Source organism: Phoca vitulina, unplaced genomic scaffold, assembly GCF_004348235.1.
Source record: "Phoca vitulina isolate PV1807 unplaced genomic scaffold, GSC_HSeal_1.0 scaffold13, whole genome shotgun sequence".
Classification (NCBI taxonomy): Eukaryota; Metazoa; Chordata; class Mammalia; order Carnivora; family Phocidae; genus Phoca; species Phoca vitulina.
The window spans coordinates 7,062,685-7,083,207 of NW_022589716.1; the positions used below are offsets into that span (position 1 = coordinate 7,062,685).

General features: G+C 47.3%; 1 protein-coding gene and 1 pseudogene across 1 annotated transcript in view; both read right to left on the reverse strand.

The window, feature by feature from the left end:
- Positions 1-14,577: 14,577 nt before the first annotated feature.
- On the reverse strand, positions 14,578-14,906 carry LOC116636701 (annotated as a pseudogene).
- A 785-nt stretch (positions 14,907-15,691) lies between these two features.
- Positions 15,692-20,523, reverse strand: part of PRKAR2A (protein kinase cAMP-dependent type II regulatory subunit alpha) — a 111,578-nt gene continuing 106,746 nt past the window's right edge. The window contains exons 10-11 of the mRNA XM_032411240.1: positions 20,051-20,192; positions 15,692-19,573 (exon numbers count right to left, since the gene is read on the reverse strand). Coding sequence (XP_032267131.1) covers positions 19,440-19,573; positions 20,051-20,192 — 276 coding nt within the window. The 3' untranslated portion in view covers positions 15,692-19,439. The remainder of the gene's footprint in view (positions 19,574-20,050; positions 20,193-20,523) is intronic.

The window sequence follows — 20,523 nt, forward strand, 5'->3', positions numbered from 1 at the left end:
CGCGCCTCGCTCCCGGAGCTCCTCGCTATTGGCTCGCACCGGGAGCCAGGCTCGTGGACTGGGCCGCCCGAAAAGCGCTGTTGCTAGGGCGCCGGGATCCCTGGCAGCGGCTTCCGTGAGGGGCGGGGCACGGAGCGGGGCCAGGGATGGGGCGGGGCCTTGCCTGCCTTCCAGGGGGAGGATGGCCAGGGAGGTCAGGTGGGTGGTTGGGTGGACAGATGGGCTTTGGGCGTTTGGGTGCAATGAGGAGGGATCCCTGGGTGAACGGATGGCTCAACCAACTGTCCCATTTTTCCAGAGTCCGAGGGGTTTCCCGGGATGTGGACTTTTCAAGGCTAACATTGAGGCAGTCTGCAGCAAACTGGGAATTTCGTCACCCTAGCAGATGGATGGACAGAGGACTAGATGGGGATGGATGGAAAGATGGACAAGAGAGTGACTGTAGACGGTGAGTAAAGGAGTGGTTATATGCACAGGTGGATAGATGACTAGATGTAGAGGTGTGGACAGTCTTCTGGGGACTGGTGGATGAACCTGTGTCCAATCTAGGTCCTACCAACCTCCACACTGCAGTGCTTGTCTGAGACTCATTTGTCCTGGGTCCTATGGGTTGGCCAGAAGAGCTCCCACCTGAGTGGATGTCAGTGAGAAATTCGAGGGAAGAGGGAGGTGCCACTGAGAGTGGACAGAGCCTCCTACCTGATCTCTGCTTTCTGTAAAGGAGGCCAGAATGGCAGCCCCGTGCTGCATGTGCACTGGGGGTTTGCAGAGGTGTGGATTCATGCATATGCTTACTCATTCAACAGGTATTTATTGAGCACCCACACTCTGTGCTGGAAATATAGCAGTAAACAGAAACAGTTAAAAAGAGGGGGGAGGGGGTGCTGCCTTTATGAGAGTGGGCAGAAAAGACTTCCTGTGACCAGCTGATCTCTCCTCTCCTGGAAGCACCTTCCCCGTGTGTTTCAGGCCTCTACACCCTCATGCTTCTCGCCTCTCTGGTTCTTCCTCTTTGCCTCCTCTCTCTGTCTACATTCTCTCTCTCATAACCTTATCCAGGTTTGTGGCTTCAAATTCCACCTACACGTCCATCACTCCCAGAGGTGTATGTCCAGTCCAGACAACTTACTGAGTGCCAGACTCAATGCCCAGCTGTAAACTAGGCATCTGCACTGACTTCCACTTGGCATCTCAAACTCAACTTGTGCCACCCTCACTCTGGCTCATCCCCCAAATGCACTCTACCTCACCTCCCCCAGCTCAAAAGGATGGCTGCTCAGTCCTTTCTATTGCTCAGTCCAAACACCTCTTGACTGCTTTCCCACTTACATTCAAGAAGTTCTGTTCCTTCCATTGCATCATCTACCCAGAATGAGAGCACCTTTTGCCAGGTGCATGGCTTCTACCCAGTCCAAGCCACCACCTTCTCTCCCGAAGGGCAATGTCACAGCCACCTCCCTCCCAGTCTCCTGCAGCAGCCCTTGCCACCTTCAGTCCATTCTCCACACATCAGCCTGTGAATACATAAATCAGAATCCTTCATGCCCTGCTCAGATTCCTGCAGTAGCCCCTCCACAAGGAAGAGTCAGAGTTGGCAGGGACCCTATGATTCCCCATTGCCTCTCTGACTACATGTCCTCTGTTTCCAGCCCCATTGCTCAGCAGCCTGAATTTTCTCACAGATCACACCCTGTGCACTCTCCCGGCTCAGGGGTTGGGCTCCAGTTGTTCCCATACCTGCAATGCACTTTCCACGGATTTCCAAAGGACTGTACCCTAATGCCCTCAAAGCCCCTCATTTCAGACTGCAACCTGAACCTTTCAGCCAGCACATGGGATCACCTTTATCCCTTTACCCTGCTCTACTTTTTTTCATAGCAGTCACCTTTCTTATGGAGGCATTTATTATCCTTATATGGCATTGCCTGGCTTCCTCCACTAGAGTAAGAGCCCTGTGAGGTGAGAATCTCTCTATTTTAGTCATGGATAGATCCTGAGCACCTCAAATACCAATAAACTCCAGAAATACCTGCTGGCTGACTGAATAAGAAGGATTCCACGTGGTATTAAGTGATAAGGGCTATGGAAAAAAATTAAAATGGGGCAGTGGAAGATTGGGGCAGAATGAGAGTATCCCGGATCAAGGCTAGCCCTGGGTCAGGCCCAAAGGCCCCCACACCCAGCAGGATTGCTAGGAAGCCCAACCCAGCTTCTGCTCCTCTTCCCTGTCTGTAGCCACAGAATAAAAAGAACCCAGCAGGCACCAGTCATTCAAACCCTCATAGGTAAGTACTGCCCTGCCTTCCTCTGCCCACCCGCTCTCCCATTCCAATACTCCTATGTGTGGGGTTGAGACTGGAGAGGGCAGGGTCTCCCTGGGGAAGACATTAATTCACTCTTATATTTCTTCCATAAGTACTGACCTGTGCTAGACCCTGGGTACATAGCAAGAATGGACACAGCAAGAATTTGAATGATTTATAGAGTCCTTGCCCCACAGTGAGGAGTGTGGGGAAGTAAAGGATGAATATAACAGTAAAATAAACAACTTAAGGGGCACCTGGGTGGCTTAGACAGTTAAATGTCTGCCTTCGGCTCAGGTCATGATCTCAAGGTCCTGGGATTGGGTCCTGCTTAGAGCTCCCTGCTCAGCAAGGAGTCTGCTTCTCCCTCTCCCTCTGCCCCACCCCTCCACTAGTGCTCTCTCTTTCTCTCTCTCTCAAATAAATAAAAATCTTTTTTTTTTAAGATTTTATTTATTTATTTGAGAGAGAAAGAGAGAGAGCATGAGAGGGGAGAGGGTCAGAGGGAGAAGTAGACACCCTGCCGAGCAGGGAGCCCGATGTGGGACTCTGGGATCATGACCTGAGCCGAAGGCAGTCGCTTAACCAGTGAGCCACCCAGGCACCCTAAATAAAAATCTTTTTTAAAAAAACCTTAATTATGGGCAGTGTAAATAATGGAGAAAAGGAACCAGGATGATGTGCAGAGTATGTTGTTTACATCCAAGGCAGCAGGAAAGGTTTATCTGAGAAGGGGGCATCTGAGCTAAGATGAACCTAGAGGCATGGCTGAGCAGGGAAAGATCTAAGAGAAGCCATTCCTGAAAGAAAGCATAGCAAGTGCAAAGACCCCCAAGGACAGAGCAAGTTTGACATGTTGGAGGAATATGAAGAAGGTGCTTGGATCTAATGGAAGAAATAGCTCAGAGCTCAATGGAAAGCTCAAAGACATGAAGGAAAGACCAGAGATCTGGAGACCAAATCCAGGAATCCTGATGTGCAACCAGGAGTTCCAGAGGGAGAAATGGGGATGGATGAAATAGAGGCATGAAGCAAATGAATTACAGAAGAAAACTTTTCTGACATGAAGAAAAACCTGTGTCTGCAGATGGGACGTACTGACCTCATTCCGAGGCAGTATGGAATGGAAAGATGATAGTAAATTCTTAAACTCCAAGGAGAAAGAGAACATTGTACAAACTCACAGATAGAACAAGTTACCTACCAAGGAGGAAGGGCCAACTGGCCTTAAACTCTCCCCCATAACATAGGTAAATTATCTGCTACCTATACACAGTAAAGGGTCAGTCCTCATGCCTGGAGGGGGGAGGTAGCCATTAATGGAATGGAAAAAAGTATGTAGAATTTCCAAATTACCAAGGGAAAAAATGAAATGAATGACATCTTAGAGAGAGAAAAGGGGAAAGTAGGTAGTTGGTAGTTTCATATAGTTCAATTGGATAAAAAGATAAAATCACAAAGTAAAAAATAATAAACATAAAAGAATTATGGAATGGCAGACATTTTTGTCATACTAAATAAGGATACCCTGATCCCCCATTAAAAACCTAGAGACTGGGTTAGAAAGATAAAAAAAAAAAAAAAAGATACATACTCTTTATAACAAAGATACATGAAACCACAAGAAAAGGAAAAAAAGACTGAAAATAAGGAGTTGGCAGAGAGAAAGATCAGGCCAGCACAAACTAGAAGACAGCAGGAGTAGCTACATGACACCAGAGAAGGTAGGATTTAAGGTGGTAGGCATTGAGAAAAATAAAGAGGGTCATTATCTAACAAAAGGCACAGTTCACGAAAAAAATAAAAAATGTAAAATAATCATAGGCCAACATACACCAGATATTAAAACCACTTTTTGTTTCAATCAGGAGCTAGACAGGATTGGTATCAACACTATTATCATTACACAGTGCTTTAGAGTTCTAGCAAATGTAGTAAGACAAGAAAATAAAATGTTATAAATACTGAAAAGACCGAGATTGCACTATCTTTTTAATGTAATGAATGGAAATCTAGAAAATCCAAAGGACTTTCTTGAAAACTACAATTAATAAGAGAAAATGTTAAGTGATAAATACAAGAAAATATATTAAAAATTCACTATAGGGGTGCCTGGCACAGTTGGTTAAGCGTCCGACTCTTGATCTCAGCTCAGGTTGTGATCTTAGGGTCATGAGATCGAGCCCCACATCGGGCTCTGTGCTCCACATGGAGTCTGCTTGGGATTCTCTCTCCCTCTCCCTCTGCCCCTCCCACTTGTGCTTTCTCTGTCTCAAATAAATAAATAAATTAAAAAAAAATAAAAATAAAAATTTACTACAGGGGTGCCTGGGGGACTCAATCAGTTAAGCATCTGACTTGATCTCAGCTCAGGTCTTGATTTCAGGGTCATGAGTTCAGGTCCCACGCTGGGTTCCACACTGGGTGTGGAGCCTACTTAAATTCTTTTTTTAATTTACTACAAATAACGCCCTAGAAATCAATAAAAATGAGAAAAATATTCAATTAACAATAACAGAACTATAAAATATTTGGGAATAATTTATTATGAAAGGTATAGGAATTGTACTGAGTGGGAAATTTCCTATAGGAAATCATACTAGAAGTCTGAGAGGGAATGGGGTCAGGATTCATACATCACTTGAGACTGGACACTTGCCATCCTGGACAAAATCTGGATTTATTAGCAAAGGTGAAGAAGACAACGGATTGGGAGGCAACCCACAGAACCTCACAACATGAAAAAATGGTCAAGTATATCAGAAGGCAAGGGATGTAAATCAGAGTGAAAATAAAACAATGGCAAAACTATGGAGAGAGTAAAAAGATGAGTGATTGCCAGGGATTTGAGGAAGAGAGATGAATAGGTGGAACACAGAGGATTTTTTAGGGTAGTGAAACTGTTCTATATAATACTCTAATGGTGGATATATGTCATTATACATTTGTCAAAACCCATAGAATGTACAACAAAAAGAATGAACTCTGGGTAAACTCTGGACTTTGGTTTATAATGGGTCAACATTGGTTCATTGATTATAACAAACATACCACACTGATATGGGATGGTGAGGGAGGCTGTGTGTTGGGGCAGGGAGGGGATATATGGGAACGCTCTATGCTTTCCACTCAATTTTGCTGTGAACCTAAAACCACTCTTCTTTTAAAAAACTATTAATTTTTTTTAAAAAAGAGAAATGAGCTGTCACTTTATATTTAGTAGACCAGCAAATGTTAAAAAGAGCTGCACCAAATCTTGCTTTCCAGGATGTAAGGAAAACATTAAACATTAAAACAAAACATTATTGAGAAAGGTAAGATTGGTTACAGCTTTTTTGGAAAGCAATTTGGCAAACTCCAGTAGAATAAAAATGAATACTTTTGGACCCTATAGTCCCAAACTTTGGATTCTCACCTATAGAAATAAGAGCACTGGATGTGAGCTATATGGTCAGGGATATTTATTCCTACGTCACGTATAGTGGGAAAAAAAATTGCAAAGTGATGGCCCATCCACAAGGCCCAGGTTAAAGACATTCTGGTACGTCCACACTGTTCTGGCTATTATGCTGTGTAAAAAAATTACCTCAATTTAGTGGCTTAAAACAGTAACATTTATTTTGCTCACAAATGTGCCATTTGAGCAAGATTCAGGGGCTGCATCAGTCTGGGCAACTTGAAAGCTGGGGCTGCGATCACGGGAAGATCCCTCACTTGACGCATGTTTAATGCTGGCTGTCAGCTGAGGCAGGAACACACACATTGGCCTCCATGTGCCCTGGGCTTCCTCACAACATGGTGGCAAGGTTCCAAGGATGATTGTCCCAAGAGAGGAAGGCAGGTTGGAAGCTGTATTACCTTTCGAACCCAGACTCCGAAGTCACAGCGTCATTTCTGCCTCATTCTGTCATTAGAAGCAAAGTCACTGAGGCCGGGATGTATGTTCAAGGAGAGGGAAATTAGACTCCACCTTTTGTGGGAGGAGGATCAAAAAATTGGGGGACAGGTTTTATGTCACCATCGAAAAGGAGGAATTGGAATACCACCACCTGAATTGGAGGGCCTGCAACAAGTTGAGACGAGTGAGAAAGATGCAGAAGTGTACAAAATGATCTCGTGTACAACAAAAAAAAACCACTCTGTGTAAATGTACATTTGATACCTTGTACAACATGGGTTTGAACTCCACTTATTTGCATATTTCCCCATAAATACAGTACAGTACTGTGTATGGATTTTCTCTTTCTTATGATTTTCTTTCCTCTCTAGCTTACTTTATAGTAAGAATACAGTATATAATACATATAACATACAGAACAGGTTAATCGACTGTTTATGTTATTGGTAAGACTTCCAATCAACAGCAGGCTATTATGTTTTTGAGGAGTCAAAAGTTATACATGGATTTTCGACTGTGCAGAGGGTTCACATCCCTAACCCCTGTGTCATTCAAGGGCTATATTATTGTATATATATCCCTATACACACACACACACACACACACACACACACACACACATATATAGCCCCAGAGGGGTTATATATATTGAATGACACAGGGGTTATATATATATTATATATATATATATATATATATATATATATATATATCCCTTGAACGACACAGGGGTTAGGGATGCAATATATATATGGGATATAATATATATACAACGATTATGTAAGCAAGGAGAAACATAGGAACATGTATCTTTTTTTTAAGATTTTGTTTATTTATTTTAGAGAGCACGAGCAGGGGGAGGGGCAGAGAGGCAGAGGGAGGAGAGAATCTCAAACTGACTCCCCACTGAGTGCAGAGCCCTACCCAGGGATTGATCCCAAGACCCTGAGGTTATGACCTGAGCCAAACCAAGAGTCGGACACTTAATGGAATGAGCCACCCAGGTGCCCCAGGGAATATGTATCTTGTAACAATGGTTTTCCAGAGAGCGATGGTGATAAAAGGGAGGGGCAGGGGTAAACAAAAGAGGAAAAGATAAAGATAAAGATTGTGCTAAAACCCAGAAGTTAGGATGATTCTCCCTTATGCATTTAATTACAGGTGTTTATATCACTGTATGAAGAAAGTGGTTACCTATCTATTTATCTGTTGTTGTGTTGCTGTTTTTAAGTCAGCTCTACACCCAGTGTGGGGCTTGAACTCCTAACCTTCAGATCAAGAGTCACAGGCTCCACCAACTGAACCAGCCAGGTGCCCCAAGAAAGTGGTTTTTCAGAGAGGCGTGTTTAGGTGGTGACGATCAAGAAACTTACCTTAGAACCTTAGAACTCAGGACGGGGGCGGGGGGGGGGGGGGGGGGACCGGCTGCAGAAACCCAGAGACACTGTAGGGCGTCAGCAGTGTCCTTCACCTGGGCTGTGTTTTGTGAGTGTTCGGCCTGTGAGAAATCATTGAGCAGAATGTCTTTGTTTTGTGCATCTTTCTGTATTCATTATATTCCACACTTTAAAAAAATTTTTAAATTAAAAACAAAACAAAACAAAAGCAAAGCAAACTTCGCAGAAGGTTCCCAGTGGGTGGAGTGAAGAGATGGGAGAGGGATCCCAGCCCAGACCACTGGACCCTCGGCCCAGCGCAGTGTCCCGGATGGAGGTATAAATCTGGAGGGAGCAGCATGGAGAGAACACCCAGAGCCATGCTTCTGACAATTCTCCCAGGGTGGGGAGCGAAGTGTGCTGCGGGTGGCCCTGCATGCCTAGGGACACTCCAACATTGAACTGTAATCTGGGTTAAAGCTGGCAACAGAGCTGAGAAGAAAACCCGGAGAACTAGATGTTCCTGAGAAGGTGGTCCTTGAAGCAGGAGAGAGGAGTCCACCATGGTGACTTCAGCTGGCTCCAAGGACCGCAGGGGTGATTGTCCCAAGAGAGGAAGGCAGGTTGGAATAACTCACATAGGTTTTCAGAACGGGAGGCGAGGAGGCAACTGCAGGGAAGTCTCAAGGCTTTTGCCATGAAAGGAGAACAGTGGACCAAGAATTACAGGGGGACACGGGGAGCAGAGGAGGAGCCCGGGGCTTCTGGCCCATGTTTCTGTTTTAATGAGGTGAGGCCATCGCTGAGGGGGGCTGAGGTACAAAAGGTTAGAGGATCGGCCAAGCGCCAGGCAGCAAGCATTGCAAGGGGCCTGCAGATGAGGGGTGGCAGGAGGTGCTGAGCAGAGACCTCGCCTCAGAGATGTAAGTAGCCAGGCCCCAGGCAGGCATCAGCCAGGGTGAAGAGGTTGTCCAAAAGTGGAGGGAGTGAGAGTTGGACCAGAAGGTGGAGGCAGCCTTTCTGTGCTGAAGATCCCAGTTGGGGATCCCTTCGATCCTCCCACACAGCCCTGGCCTGGGATTGAGGAAGGAAGAGCTCCTCTCTGCCAGGGCCGGGGCCAGGGGTAGGTCCGGGAGGGCGTGCATGGGCAGAGCTGTCCTGGGCTTAGTGATCTATCAGAAACCCCTTCCCTGCCTGTTTCTTAAATCAAGCTGGCCTTTCTCGCTCCACTCCACCCCCTCGGGCCCACGGCTCCCAAGGGTTGATGGGCAGTTCCCAGTCCAGAACACAATGTTCCCACCAGGACAGGGCAGGACCCAGGTCCCCCACCACCCAAGACCCTCCCCTGAATCCACAGCCCTGGAAAGTGGGCCACATGGGGAGGGGCTGGTTGCAAGTCATTCCTGATTTGTTGTTGTTGTTGTTACAGAACAAAGGCAGGAAAATCACCAAGAAAAGGATCCCACAGGGCCAGGGTGGAGGCGGCTCCCAGCACATCGTTCTGGACGCACACCCTGTCCCCACCGCGTCCAGGACGCGAAGAGCCCAGAAGGACACTGAGAAATTCCCATCGTGCTGGAAGCCTGCCTGGTCTCCGTGAGCCCCGCTCTGGCACGCTCCATGGACCTTTGCCTCACTCTGTAAACCTGGCCCTGGACCAGTTCCCAGGTGCAAAGCTAGCCCTCCTGGGGCATAAAACTAGCTTTATCCATTTACCAGGTCTGAGAATAACTCACATAGGTTTTCAGTTGTGAGGCCAGTTCTCTGTCACAGAGTGGGGCCTGCTTTTGCTATGAGCCAGGGATGCCCAGCTTAAAGTGAGCCTAAGGGGAGAGACCATACCAGCCACGGAACCCCAGCGTCCCACGGAACCCCAGCCTCCTCCCGTGGTTGGGCCTTGGCCCAGCCCGGGCAGGTGAAGGGCTGGACTGGAACTCCACTGGGCCAACGCACATGGGCAAAGCCAAGGGCACCGGAGTGGACGCCCTCCCATAAGCCTGCTTCCTTCTTTACAGAGGAGCAAGCCAAGGTACTGGAGGGTCTCCAACTCAGTCTCATCTCACCAGCCTCAGCCCAGAGCTGCCAGCCCAGTGGAACCATCTTGAGTTCTGAGGTAGGGGCAGTGTCCTGACGTGGGGGCCTGGGGGTCACATGCTTTCTGTGGGCCAGCTCTGTCTTGGTTTGAAAGCAGTCTGCCTTCCAGAGCCGCCAACGCTGCCCCTCATCTGGGGTCAGAGGAGCCTGTGTGCAGCCTCATTTCTCATCCTGGCCATGGGCTCTGGGACAGGACGCCAGGAGTCCAACGTGGCTCATGTGCTGTTCCCACTTGTCGGGAGTTGATGTACCTCTGCCCCAAAGGCCTCTGCCCTGACCGTCCTGCAGATCCAAGCCTCAGCTTCAGGTCCCCCAGTCCTCCAGCTGCCCAGGCTGGGCTTGTGACAGGCATGGGAGAGTGTGCTGCGGGTGGCCCTGCATGCCTAGGCCTTTCTTTTTCAGAATGAAAATGTCCAGTTTGGGGGCACCTGGGGGGCTTAGTCAGTTAAGGGTCTGCCTTCGGCTCAGGTCGTGATCCCAGGGTCCTGGGATCAAGCCCCAAGTTGGGCTCTCTGCTCAGTGGGGAGTCTGCTTCTCCCTCTCCCTCTCCCCCACCCCGCTTGTGCTCTCTCTCTCTTGCTCTGCTCTCTCACCAGTAAATAAAATTTTTTAAAAAATAAATAAATAAGGGGAAAAGAAGAAAAAGAAAATGTCCAGTTTAACTATGCTTGGATGTTATGCTGGAAAGCGCTGTTTTGCTTATCTGGTGGGTCTAGACTTTAGCTCTTCCTTTTTACCAGTTTACTAAGAAAAAACCAACTGTATACCCCTGCCTCCTCATTCTGGGAGCTGGAGGACCTGGCCAGGAAGGAGATTGCTGGATCCTGGCTTCCAGCAGCATACACAGTGACTTGTGACCCTTGGCTCAGTGCAATTCTGCAGAGGGAGGAAGTGGTGGGCCGATGGCCAAGAAGGCCACGGAGATTTGGCTGGTACTATTTCAACTGTGTACCCCAAGAGCTGACCGCCCAATGCCCATTCTTCTGCCTGTCAGGATGGACTGATTGGTGGGGTCAGGTCCTGCTGGCTTTCCTAGTGTCTGGGGTAGCTCCTTTGGTTTCACATTCCAGCCTGGCCAGCCTCCTGCCCTGCAGTCTACAAATGGGCTGGGCGCTGCTTGACTTCATGTACTTAAAGACAAGCCATTTGGGGCGCCTGGGTGGCTCAGTCGATTAGGCGTCTGCCTTCAGCTCAGGTCATGGTGCCAGAGTCCTGGGATCAAGCTCCATGTCAGGCTTCCTGCTCAGCCAGGAGCCTGCTTCTCCCTCTCCCTCTGCCCCTCCCCAGCTTGTGCTCTCTCTCTCACAAATACATAAATGAAAAAAAGACAAGCCAGTTAACTGGGTATTTATTTATTTATTTATTTAATGGAGAGAGAGACAGCGAGAGAGGGAACACAAGCAGGGGGAGTGGGAGAGGGAGAAGCAGGCTTCCCACTGAGCAGGGAGCCCGATGCGGGGCTCGATCCCAGGAGCCTGGGATCATGACCTGAGCCGAAGGCAGACGCTTAACGACTGAGCCACCCAGGCGCCCCCAGTTAACTGGTTTTATAGAAGAGAAAGTAGTGCTCACAGGATCAAGAATTTTGGTTGGGAAAAGTCAAAGAGGAAGGGGTAGAAACGTCACACAGAAGAGACAAACTTTCAGAAAAGTTTGATTTTTGAGCCCATGACGTCACAAAACGTAACCTAGACCCAAAACCCATCTCTGGCCAAGTTTCATCATGATGTTTAGGATGACTAGGATGAAGGTGACAATTTTTGAGACGTCCCTACCTGGAGAGAGTCTCCTTCAAACCTCAACTTTAGTCTTTCTCCCTTTATAGTGCCCCAGATGCTTGTGTAACCAGAATTGTGCGATGTAGGCTAGGGCAGGGAGGGACAGTGCACGCTGTGTCCAAACCACTCACTTTACGGAGAGGCACTGGCGGCTCTGAAGGAGAAGGGCAGCATGACCAAGGGCAACAATGAGGCATTGGGAGCGTGATCATCCTTGAAATAGGAGACCAGGGCTGCTGTCTATGTGAGTCCAGAAACATGGAGGATAAGCTCTATCATCAATGGAAGAAAGGTCCAGAATGCCCAGGTGGACCTCAGTATCATTCTTGATAATTCCTGGGGTTTAAACAGTATCATGGGGTGCCTGGGTGGGTCAGGTCATGATCCCAGGGTCCTGGGATCGAGCCCCACGTTGGGCTCCCTGCTCAGGGGGGAGCCTGCTTCTCCTTCTCCCTCTCCCTCTGCCCCCCTGCTCCTGCTCTTTCTCACTCTCTATCTCAAATAAATAAAATCTTTAAAACAAAACAAAAAACCACAGTGTCAGGAAATGTCCACAGCAGGTCATCAAAATTTGTTCAATGAGGGGTGCCTGGGTGGCTCAGTCGGTTAAGCGTCTGCCTTCGGCTCAGGTCATGATTCTGTAGTCCCAGGATCGAGCCCCGCGTTGGGCTCCCTGCTCAGAGGAGAGACTGCTTCTCCCTCTGCCCCTCCCTCCCCCTACTCGTGCTTGCTCTCTCGCTCTCTCAAATAAATAAAAATCCTTAAAAAAAATTTGCTCAATGAATGAATAAGCTGAGTTAGACTTAATTTCTGACATTCTAATTCAGAACTTGGATAATACTCATCTAAATTCACAAGTCATTATTCAGTAAGTTCCTGGTCAACATGCTGCATTTTATCTGCATATCCCCAAATAATCAGGTAACAGTATCTGTGCCATCATCTGTGATGGGGCATTTGTCCACAGAGAGGATGGGTATGGGTAAAGGAAGCAAAATTCATACTTAACATGAGGTCTTGTGAAACAAACACAGATTCCTTAATCACAGGAAATAAACTGTTTTAATTCTGATGTTATAAAATGGATGCACTAAGATCGCTGAGGATATACTCAGGTACCTGTGGTAAGTACAGAACATACAAGAAAGCAAAGTCCTCATGTCACGTGCACCCTTCAAGGCTGAGACTGTGGACAATATGCTCTCATTGTTGTCCTGGCACTTCTTAACTGTTCATAGCGATACCACCACTAAAACCACAGAAGCCAAGCCATATTTAATTTTTAAAGCCTTGAAACAAGGCCAGTTTGGCTTTGAGACAGCTCAGCTACTGGTTTCTTGAGCTCGGTGGGCTATCTCGAATGTTTACCCACTATTTGACCCCTTTTTTTTTTTTTAAGATTTTATTTATTTATTTGACAGAGAGAGAGACAGCGAGAGGGGGAACACAAGCAGAGGGAGTGGGAGAGGGAGAAGCAGGCTTCCCGCGGAGAAGGGAGCCCGATGCGGGGCTCGATCCCAGGACCCTGGGATCATGACCTGAGCCGAAGGCAGACGCCCAACGACTGAGCCACCCAGGAGCCCCATTTGACCCTTTTGTACTGCCAGGTCAAGGTAAGATCAAACTGGAACATGATTTTGTTGAACAGCTTCTTTTGGTTACTTGGAAAGAAATTGTAGGCGTACTGGGTTATCACGGAATCACTGCTTGTTCTCCTTATAGCTATGTTACCGAGAAGGAAATGGTAGAAGTAATGTTGTCAGACAGGAGATGTTGTCCGCTGGGCTTCATTGGTGAGTTTATCTTCCCTGGCAAGGGATATACTTGATGCCCTTCCACAGCATCCCCAACAACTCAAATACCATGCTGCCATAGTTAATTTTTTTTAAATATTTAAAATATAAAAAAATTTTAAGTTTACTTTGTTTTTAAAGATTTTATTTATTTTAGAGAGAGAGCATGTGAGTGGGGGTGGGGCAGAGGGAGAGGGAGAGAGAGAGAATGCTAGGCAGGCTCCATATTGGGTGGGACGCGGTCTCATGACCCTGAGATAATGAACTGAGCCAAAATCAAGAGTCATACTGCTTAACCAACGGAATCACCCAGGCGCCCCTAAATTTTTTTATTTTTATTTATTTTTATTTTTATTTTTTTAGTAAACAACCTCGTCTTTTATTTGCCCAAGGCCAGCTGTTGCAGGCATTGAGGCCCCAAGACTTCCAGAAGGGATGAAGGGAGGAGGGGCAAACCATCCTGCTTACCAGGTGCTGCCTGCCCCCATCCTCCTTCCTGCAGGAGGTAGGAAGGGAGATAAAGTCTACATTTGTGCCATCAAGGATCATGCCTGCTTTCAGATACTTATAAACATTCAGTTGCTATTGAGGAGGAAACTGAGGCACTCTGACCCCCCACGCCTCTATGTGCCAGTCCAAGCTTCTGCCTGCTCCTCTTTCTCTTTCCAGAATGAGCTGCAGGCAGCCTTTTGCTGGGGAGGGTCTTAGGAGCCCATCTGGTGGCCTGTGGGGGGGAAGGCCAGCCAGGGTCAAGGGCTGGGGATGGGGGAGCAGGAGGAGAGGTGTGGTTGGAAGAGCAGCTGCTGGGAGGGGGGAGTCAGCACTGAATAGGGGACCCCAGCTGGGGTTTCATAATGATATCAGTGGGGGACAGCCAGAGCCCTTTGCTGTCTAGATGGGGAAACTGAGGCAGAGACTCCTCCCATCTTGGAGAAGGGAGGGGCCTCCTATCAGCTATTCTGGTCCATTCATCTTCTCCACGAAGACACTACAGCCCGGGAGCTGGAGTTCCTCGTCAGTGGTCACTTGGTGTTTAGACTGAGACACAAGGAGTGGAAGGCAGCTGGGTCACCTGGCCAGGGAGCCCCTTCCTGTTGTGACAAACCAGAGGGGCACCTTCCCCTACCTCAGCTGCTGGGGAGAGAGGCAGGGCTGAGCCTGCCCAACCCCACTCACGTGCCTGAGAAAGGCTCATTTTTAGCACCTGGCCTCTTTTCCCTGCCTGGAGGGAGCTTGGGGGACAGAGCAGGGAAGAAAGCGGCCGAAGGGGACAGGGAGACCTGGAAGCAGGGCCCCAGGGGATGTCTGATTGTGCTCTTCTCCCCACCCCAAGGGAACCCGGGCCCAGAGCGGGGCCCTCAGCCGCCATGCAGCGTGGATATGAAGAGGATGCTGTCCTGGTCCTGCAGCTGGTAGTCCAGCTCGCCCAGCAGTTCCCAGTCCGCATCATTAACCAGCACCAGAATTCCTGGGCACACGCTGTCTCCCTGGATGAACAACTCTGGCCGCTCTTAAAGCAAATTCTTCTTGATCCAGACAAGGAGGTTCCCGATGTTCCAGGGCTCCTCCTGTCCGGGTAAGGTGACCTGATGTTTCTTTATGCCGTCAAAAAGGAGCTCCGCACCACCTCTGAACTCCACCTCCACTGACAAGGGTGCTGCCATGTTGAGGAAGCCCAAATTTTTTTATTTTTAAGTAGACTCCACGCCCAGTCTCATGACCCTGAGATCAAGACCTGAGCTGAGATCAAGAGTCAGAGGCTTACCCGACTGAGTGCCCCTATGATAGTTAATTTTATGTGTCAACTTGACTGGGCCATGGGGCGCTGATACTTGGTCAACCATTGTTCTGGGAGTTTCTGTAAGGGTGTTCTGGAATGAGATCAACATTTAAATCAGTAGACTGAATAAAGCACATTGCCTTCTCCCATTGTGGGTGGGCCTCATCTAATCAGTTGAAGGCCCAAATATAACAAAAGGATTCTTTCTCAAGTAAGAGAATTTTCCTGCCTGACTGCCTCCAAACTGGGGCATTGGCTCTTCCTGGGTTTCCAGCCTGCTAACCTTCTACAAGAAACTACTCTATCAGCTCTTAAGGGTTGAGAACCGTAAGAACCATTCCAGACTCAGACTGGAATGAAATCATCAGCTTTCCTTGGTCTACAGTTTGCCAACTCATCCTGCAGATGAGACCTGCCTGCCTCCATAATTGCATAAGCCAATTCCTTATAATAAATCTCTACACACACACACACACACACACACACACACACACACACACACACACACTCCTTATTGGTTCTTACTGGAGAACCCTAATACATATACCCAGGCCTCCTGTCTAATTTTCAAGAGCTCACATCCCAGTCCCAACAATATATCTGCCGGAGGAGTACTATGATGGCCAGGAACCCTGAAATGGGAGGACAAACAACACAGGGCCGCACCAGAAAGCCAGACATGATTTGTCAGCCTTTATTAACCAAAAGCACAGCCGAGCCCTAGAGTTTCCTTTTAAAAAACCCAAACTTGTTTATGGCAAACAATGATTTAATTATATGTTCAATACTACAGAGCAATAATTGATCACTTTCTAATCACTTATTCTTCTGACATTAAAATACAAGTGTAAAACGGTTAAAATAAGATTCTCCCCAATGATTTAAAAACAACTCCAATTGAAAGACATTTCAAACACTATGTGTAGAACTCAGGACCAAAAAAAGACCTTAAAACATTTTACCTTTGAGGTAGCACAATAATGCTGAATTAGATTTCTTTTCTTACAATGAGCTTAAGAAAACAATGAGGAAATCTACCTTTTGCTCAAGGTGGGCTAAATGGTTTTCTACAAATACCCCATGAGGTTAGTGACAGTTTTCTTTTTTTTTTCTCTTTTTTTTTTTTAAGTATAAAGATAGCCCTGCAGTGTGTAAAAGGAAACCCACAGGGGAAGGCCGCTTCCCATAAAATAGACATTAGAATCATTGAGGAACGTCAGCAGTCAAGACAGGAGGAACAAGAGGTAATTGTAGTGAAAAACCAAAACAACTTGTATCTTGGCAAGACTGGTTTACAAGTGTATGTCAAGAACAAAAATTCCAACATCAGCCAACCGAAAACAAAAGATAAAAGATGACATTCATGGGTCTTTTTCCTTTTTATCTGTGCAAAAATGCTCTTTCACTCTTTCTAAATGAGAGAAGACGGTTTCTGCACGGCGACTTGACGTGGAAATGCTGTATGCCCAGGGTACCGCTGGGCCCCAGGGGCACCTCTCACTGACTACTACTGCGAGCAGAGAATCTGGGCATTAAGAAGATGAACATGACCTCTCCTGGTCGGAGAACCATTTCTTGCCACTTTGCTGCTGAATTCACTCATTAAACTGCTCAAAGAAAAGATGCACCCTGACTCCTGCGAATCTACAGCAATTATATGTAAGACTATCAACTAAGAGGACAGCACACGTGAAGTCTTCCTTCAGAGACTACAACCAAAACAAGAGGGTGGGTGTGATAAACTGGGGCTAGAAGAAAGGATAATACTGTAGGTTGGGCCTCAAGGCTCTCAGGAATATTTTCCATCATCCCAAATCAATAGCAAAGCCAGGAAAGAGGGCGTAAAGCTCTAACCCATGGAAGAGAAGAATATAAAAGGGATCTCTTCCCAACACACTCCTCCCCTTGAGGCTCAACCAACAGTGCAGGGCTTGCCTGGCATACTGTGGACACCAGAGCCCTCAGTTGAGCTCAGTCTGCCATCTCTGATCCCCAGGCTGCCAAGAGAACTGGAACCCTGTCAGACTCCTGGTACTATTGCACTCACACTGGTGAGTGAAAGTCTTCCTTCCTAAGCCAGACCCCCAAGGGGCCCTGTACGCAGTGAGGATCTATACTCATGGTCCATGTGTCAGTCTGTAGTTAGAGCAGGAGGACTTAAACCTGGATGAGTTCTACTCTGTAAAACAGCAACCATCAGTGAGTTGGGGGCACCAAAGAGGCTTCTGTGAAGGGGGAAGACTGAACTGGGATGTGCAAGAAGGCAGGATGAGAAGCCCATGCCTAGCAGCCTGCAGGAGTGACTCTGGCACTGAGCTCCCAGCCAGCCCTGACTAATGCTGGCATGGGGGTGCAAAGGGGGCATCTGCTCAGTGTTTAAACAGAGTCCTCGAAGAGAGGGGGCTAGACCTCTGTGACACTCCTAAAGCTCACTGTCTGTGCCTGCTACTTTTGGAAGAAACAGGTGTGATTCTTGTCTGCTAAAGTACAAGATCTGCTTTCTTAATTTATTTGATAATAAAGCAACACCCTAGAAAAGAACAACCTTGGAAAATTGTGGGAAAAAAACCACATGGGCTTTCCCATAGCTAGCTGCCTGTTTTGGGGTATTAGTTACAACCTTTCATGATTCTGGGAGCTGCAATGCAGGCTACCTAGCTAGGGCTGTCTAAAAAGAGTCCTTCTGCTTTTACTTCACGGAACACAAGAAAAAGGGAGACTTGACCAAAGTTGTGGTGGGTCACCACTCTGGAAATCCCTCCACCACACTGTCCATGGCAAAAGCAGAGAACCCGGCTTCTATGGACAATAGAAGTGACCATGTGGGCTCCATCATTATCCTACAACAGGAATGACTCAAGCCCCAGCATGCAATCTCTTAGGGATTTATTGAGTTACACAAGTTTAAAAAGTAAATCATATTGGAAAGGGCCTCTTGATTTAATATAACCTTGGCTACAATATTCAAATTTATCTCTATGCAAACTTCACACTACTCTTAGGATCTCTTGTAGCATCTGATTCTAAGTCATTCTCAAAAAAAAAAAAAATTTTATCCTGAACTATATCTAGTTAATTAGGATAATTCATCACAATTCTACTTGTATAATTAAAAGGTTAAAAAGTTTTCAAATACAAGCTAATTTACTTTCCTCTGGGGTTAATAATTGGAACCCCAAATATCCCAACACCTTAATTAGAAAGGTCTTTGCAGTAATTCCATGAAATAGTGAATGATTCCAATTTTTAAAAACAAAGAGTTGATCTTCAGGATGAATGCCTGAGTCAGCTGACACACTGATATATATGACCAGGTCCAACGGGAATTCCCCAAATACAGAAATAAAAATTTTTTTAATTTCAAAAAAATAGCTGCTTCTTCTTTAAAGAGTTTAAAAATTGATAGTTCAACAGCAAAGCTATGTAACAACACTGGAGAAGGAAAGGGCTCTCTTTGTAGTACAACCTCTTGCTGGCACACTGCCATTATCAGCTGGTAGGGGCAACTGGAAACGAGATGGCAGGAGTTGCCCAGGGAAGTATTTGGGTCAGAGAAAGTCATGGCACATCCAGACCCTGGCTCCTTAGAAATGGACAGTAATTCATTCATGCAAACCGCACAGAGATTAAATAAAACAAAACAAAATCTACTAAAACAAACCAAAACAAACCAAAACCCCCAACCCAGAAAACCTTCCCTGGCTCTCCGCTACCTGAAGAACGTGCTGAACCCAAATTCTCTGCTCTAACACGGGTCTCTATAACCAATCAGTGTGCTCTGGGGTGCTGAGCTGCTGGGCCTGGGGCAGGGCCTTCCCCCCAGCATCGCTGTGAGTTTGGAGATAGCTGTCATGGGTGCCCCAGGCCCGCAGACCTCCAGCCTCCCTGCCGCATCTTCTACTGTAAAACCGAAGGCTACCAATGTGAACAAATGTGGACTTTCTCAAAGGACAAACGAGAAGATCAAGGGCTACGACAATGCCTCCCTTGAGGAAGGTCAGGGGCGGGTGTCTACAGTTGAACACAGCCCTGTGCAGACCTGTGGTGACTTCCAACAGCAACAGTAGCAGCCAGAGAGGAAAGGAAGATGATTACGCTGTGGACTTTGTATCAGGCACTTAAACTGTTGGAGAGACATGCCATTGTGAACCAAAGATGTGACAACTGGGCTGGAATAATCATTACGAGTGGTCTAATAATGGGCTTTCAGAAGCAAAGTGGAGGAGGTGTGGGCGGAACCTCTGCCCATCCTGTAGTGCTGACTTTCAAGTGTCCGACATGCCCACGGCCACGGCAATAGCAGCTGGCGGCGGCGGCAAGAGCAGGAACGGTCTGTCGTGTCTGTCTTCTGCGTGTGTTCTGTGGCTGACCGGAAGGTTTCGGTGTCACACTGAGAAGGCTCTGGGCTGGGGCACACCTACTGCCCGGGGTCAATCAGATCCATGCTGGAGCCAAACATCTTCACCAGCTGTTCCTCGTAGTGTGAGATGTTCCTCTTCATGATGTCCATGCAGGGCCCCAGAAGCCTCTCAAACGCTTGTACATCCATAACTGCATTGTTAAAAAGAGGCGCGTGAGAGAATGAATTCTCTACACCAATAATTCAAAGTCATTTCCCTCATGCAAACCTTCTCTCACATATACCCGTTCACCTCAGGGAATCAGACTGGGGGATGCTGGGTGCTTGGAAAAAGGATGGATGTTTCTATGTGAGCACAGCCGGACTGTGTCATCTGTTGGCGACTTTGCAGAGCCCAGCAGCACCTACTCACTCGGTCCCAGCAGAGCCCTGGACACCTGCCTCCGTGACTGCTCTTCTCACAGGTTATCCTCACTCAGTGCTCAGAAATGTCTGCTCAAAGGGTACACTCACCCATTCCTAGTTGGTCCCACAGACTGTTCAAGCCTAGATGTGTGTGAGAACTGGTGAAATGAGTCAAGGCTTACTGATGGGGCAAAAAAAAAAAAAAAAAAATACTGCGTGTTAGAAAAAAAAGCATTCGTGCATAAAGAATCTATTTTTCTTACCTAAGCATGTGACATCCCCCACTGCATAAGCCGAAGCAGCTCTGGGCTTGTTGGTGACCAGTGCCAGCTCTCCGAAGTACTGCCCCTTACGGCAACGGGCTATCTCGACCTCCTGGTTCCCGCCGTCCTTGTTCGCTTTGGTCTAGAGCGGGTGGAAAACATGACTAGGCTGGTTCCAGAACGCAGCTGAGCACATCCACTTACACACACTTGCATTCCCTTCTCGGGACACTTAAAACGCAATTATTGAGAAATTCACTTTGCGGAGACACTAATGTACCATGTCAACTGCACGGGCTAGTTCATCTCAGCGGTCTGGGATGATTATTTTTATTTTTTTAAGATTTTATTTATGTATTTGACAGAGAGAGACACAGCGAGAGAGGAAACACAAGCAGGGGGAGTGGGAGAGGGAGAAGCAGGCTTCCTGCTGAGCAGGGAGCCTGATGCGGGGCTCGATCCCAGGACCCTGG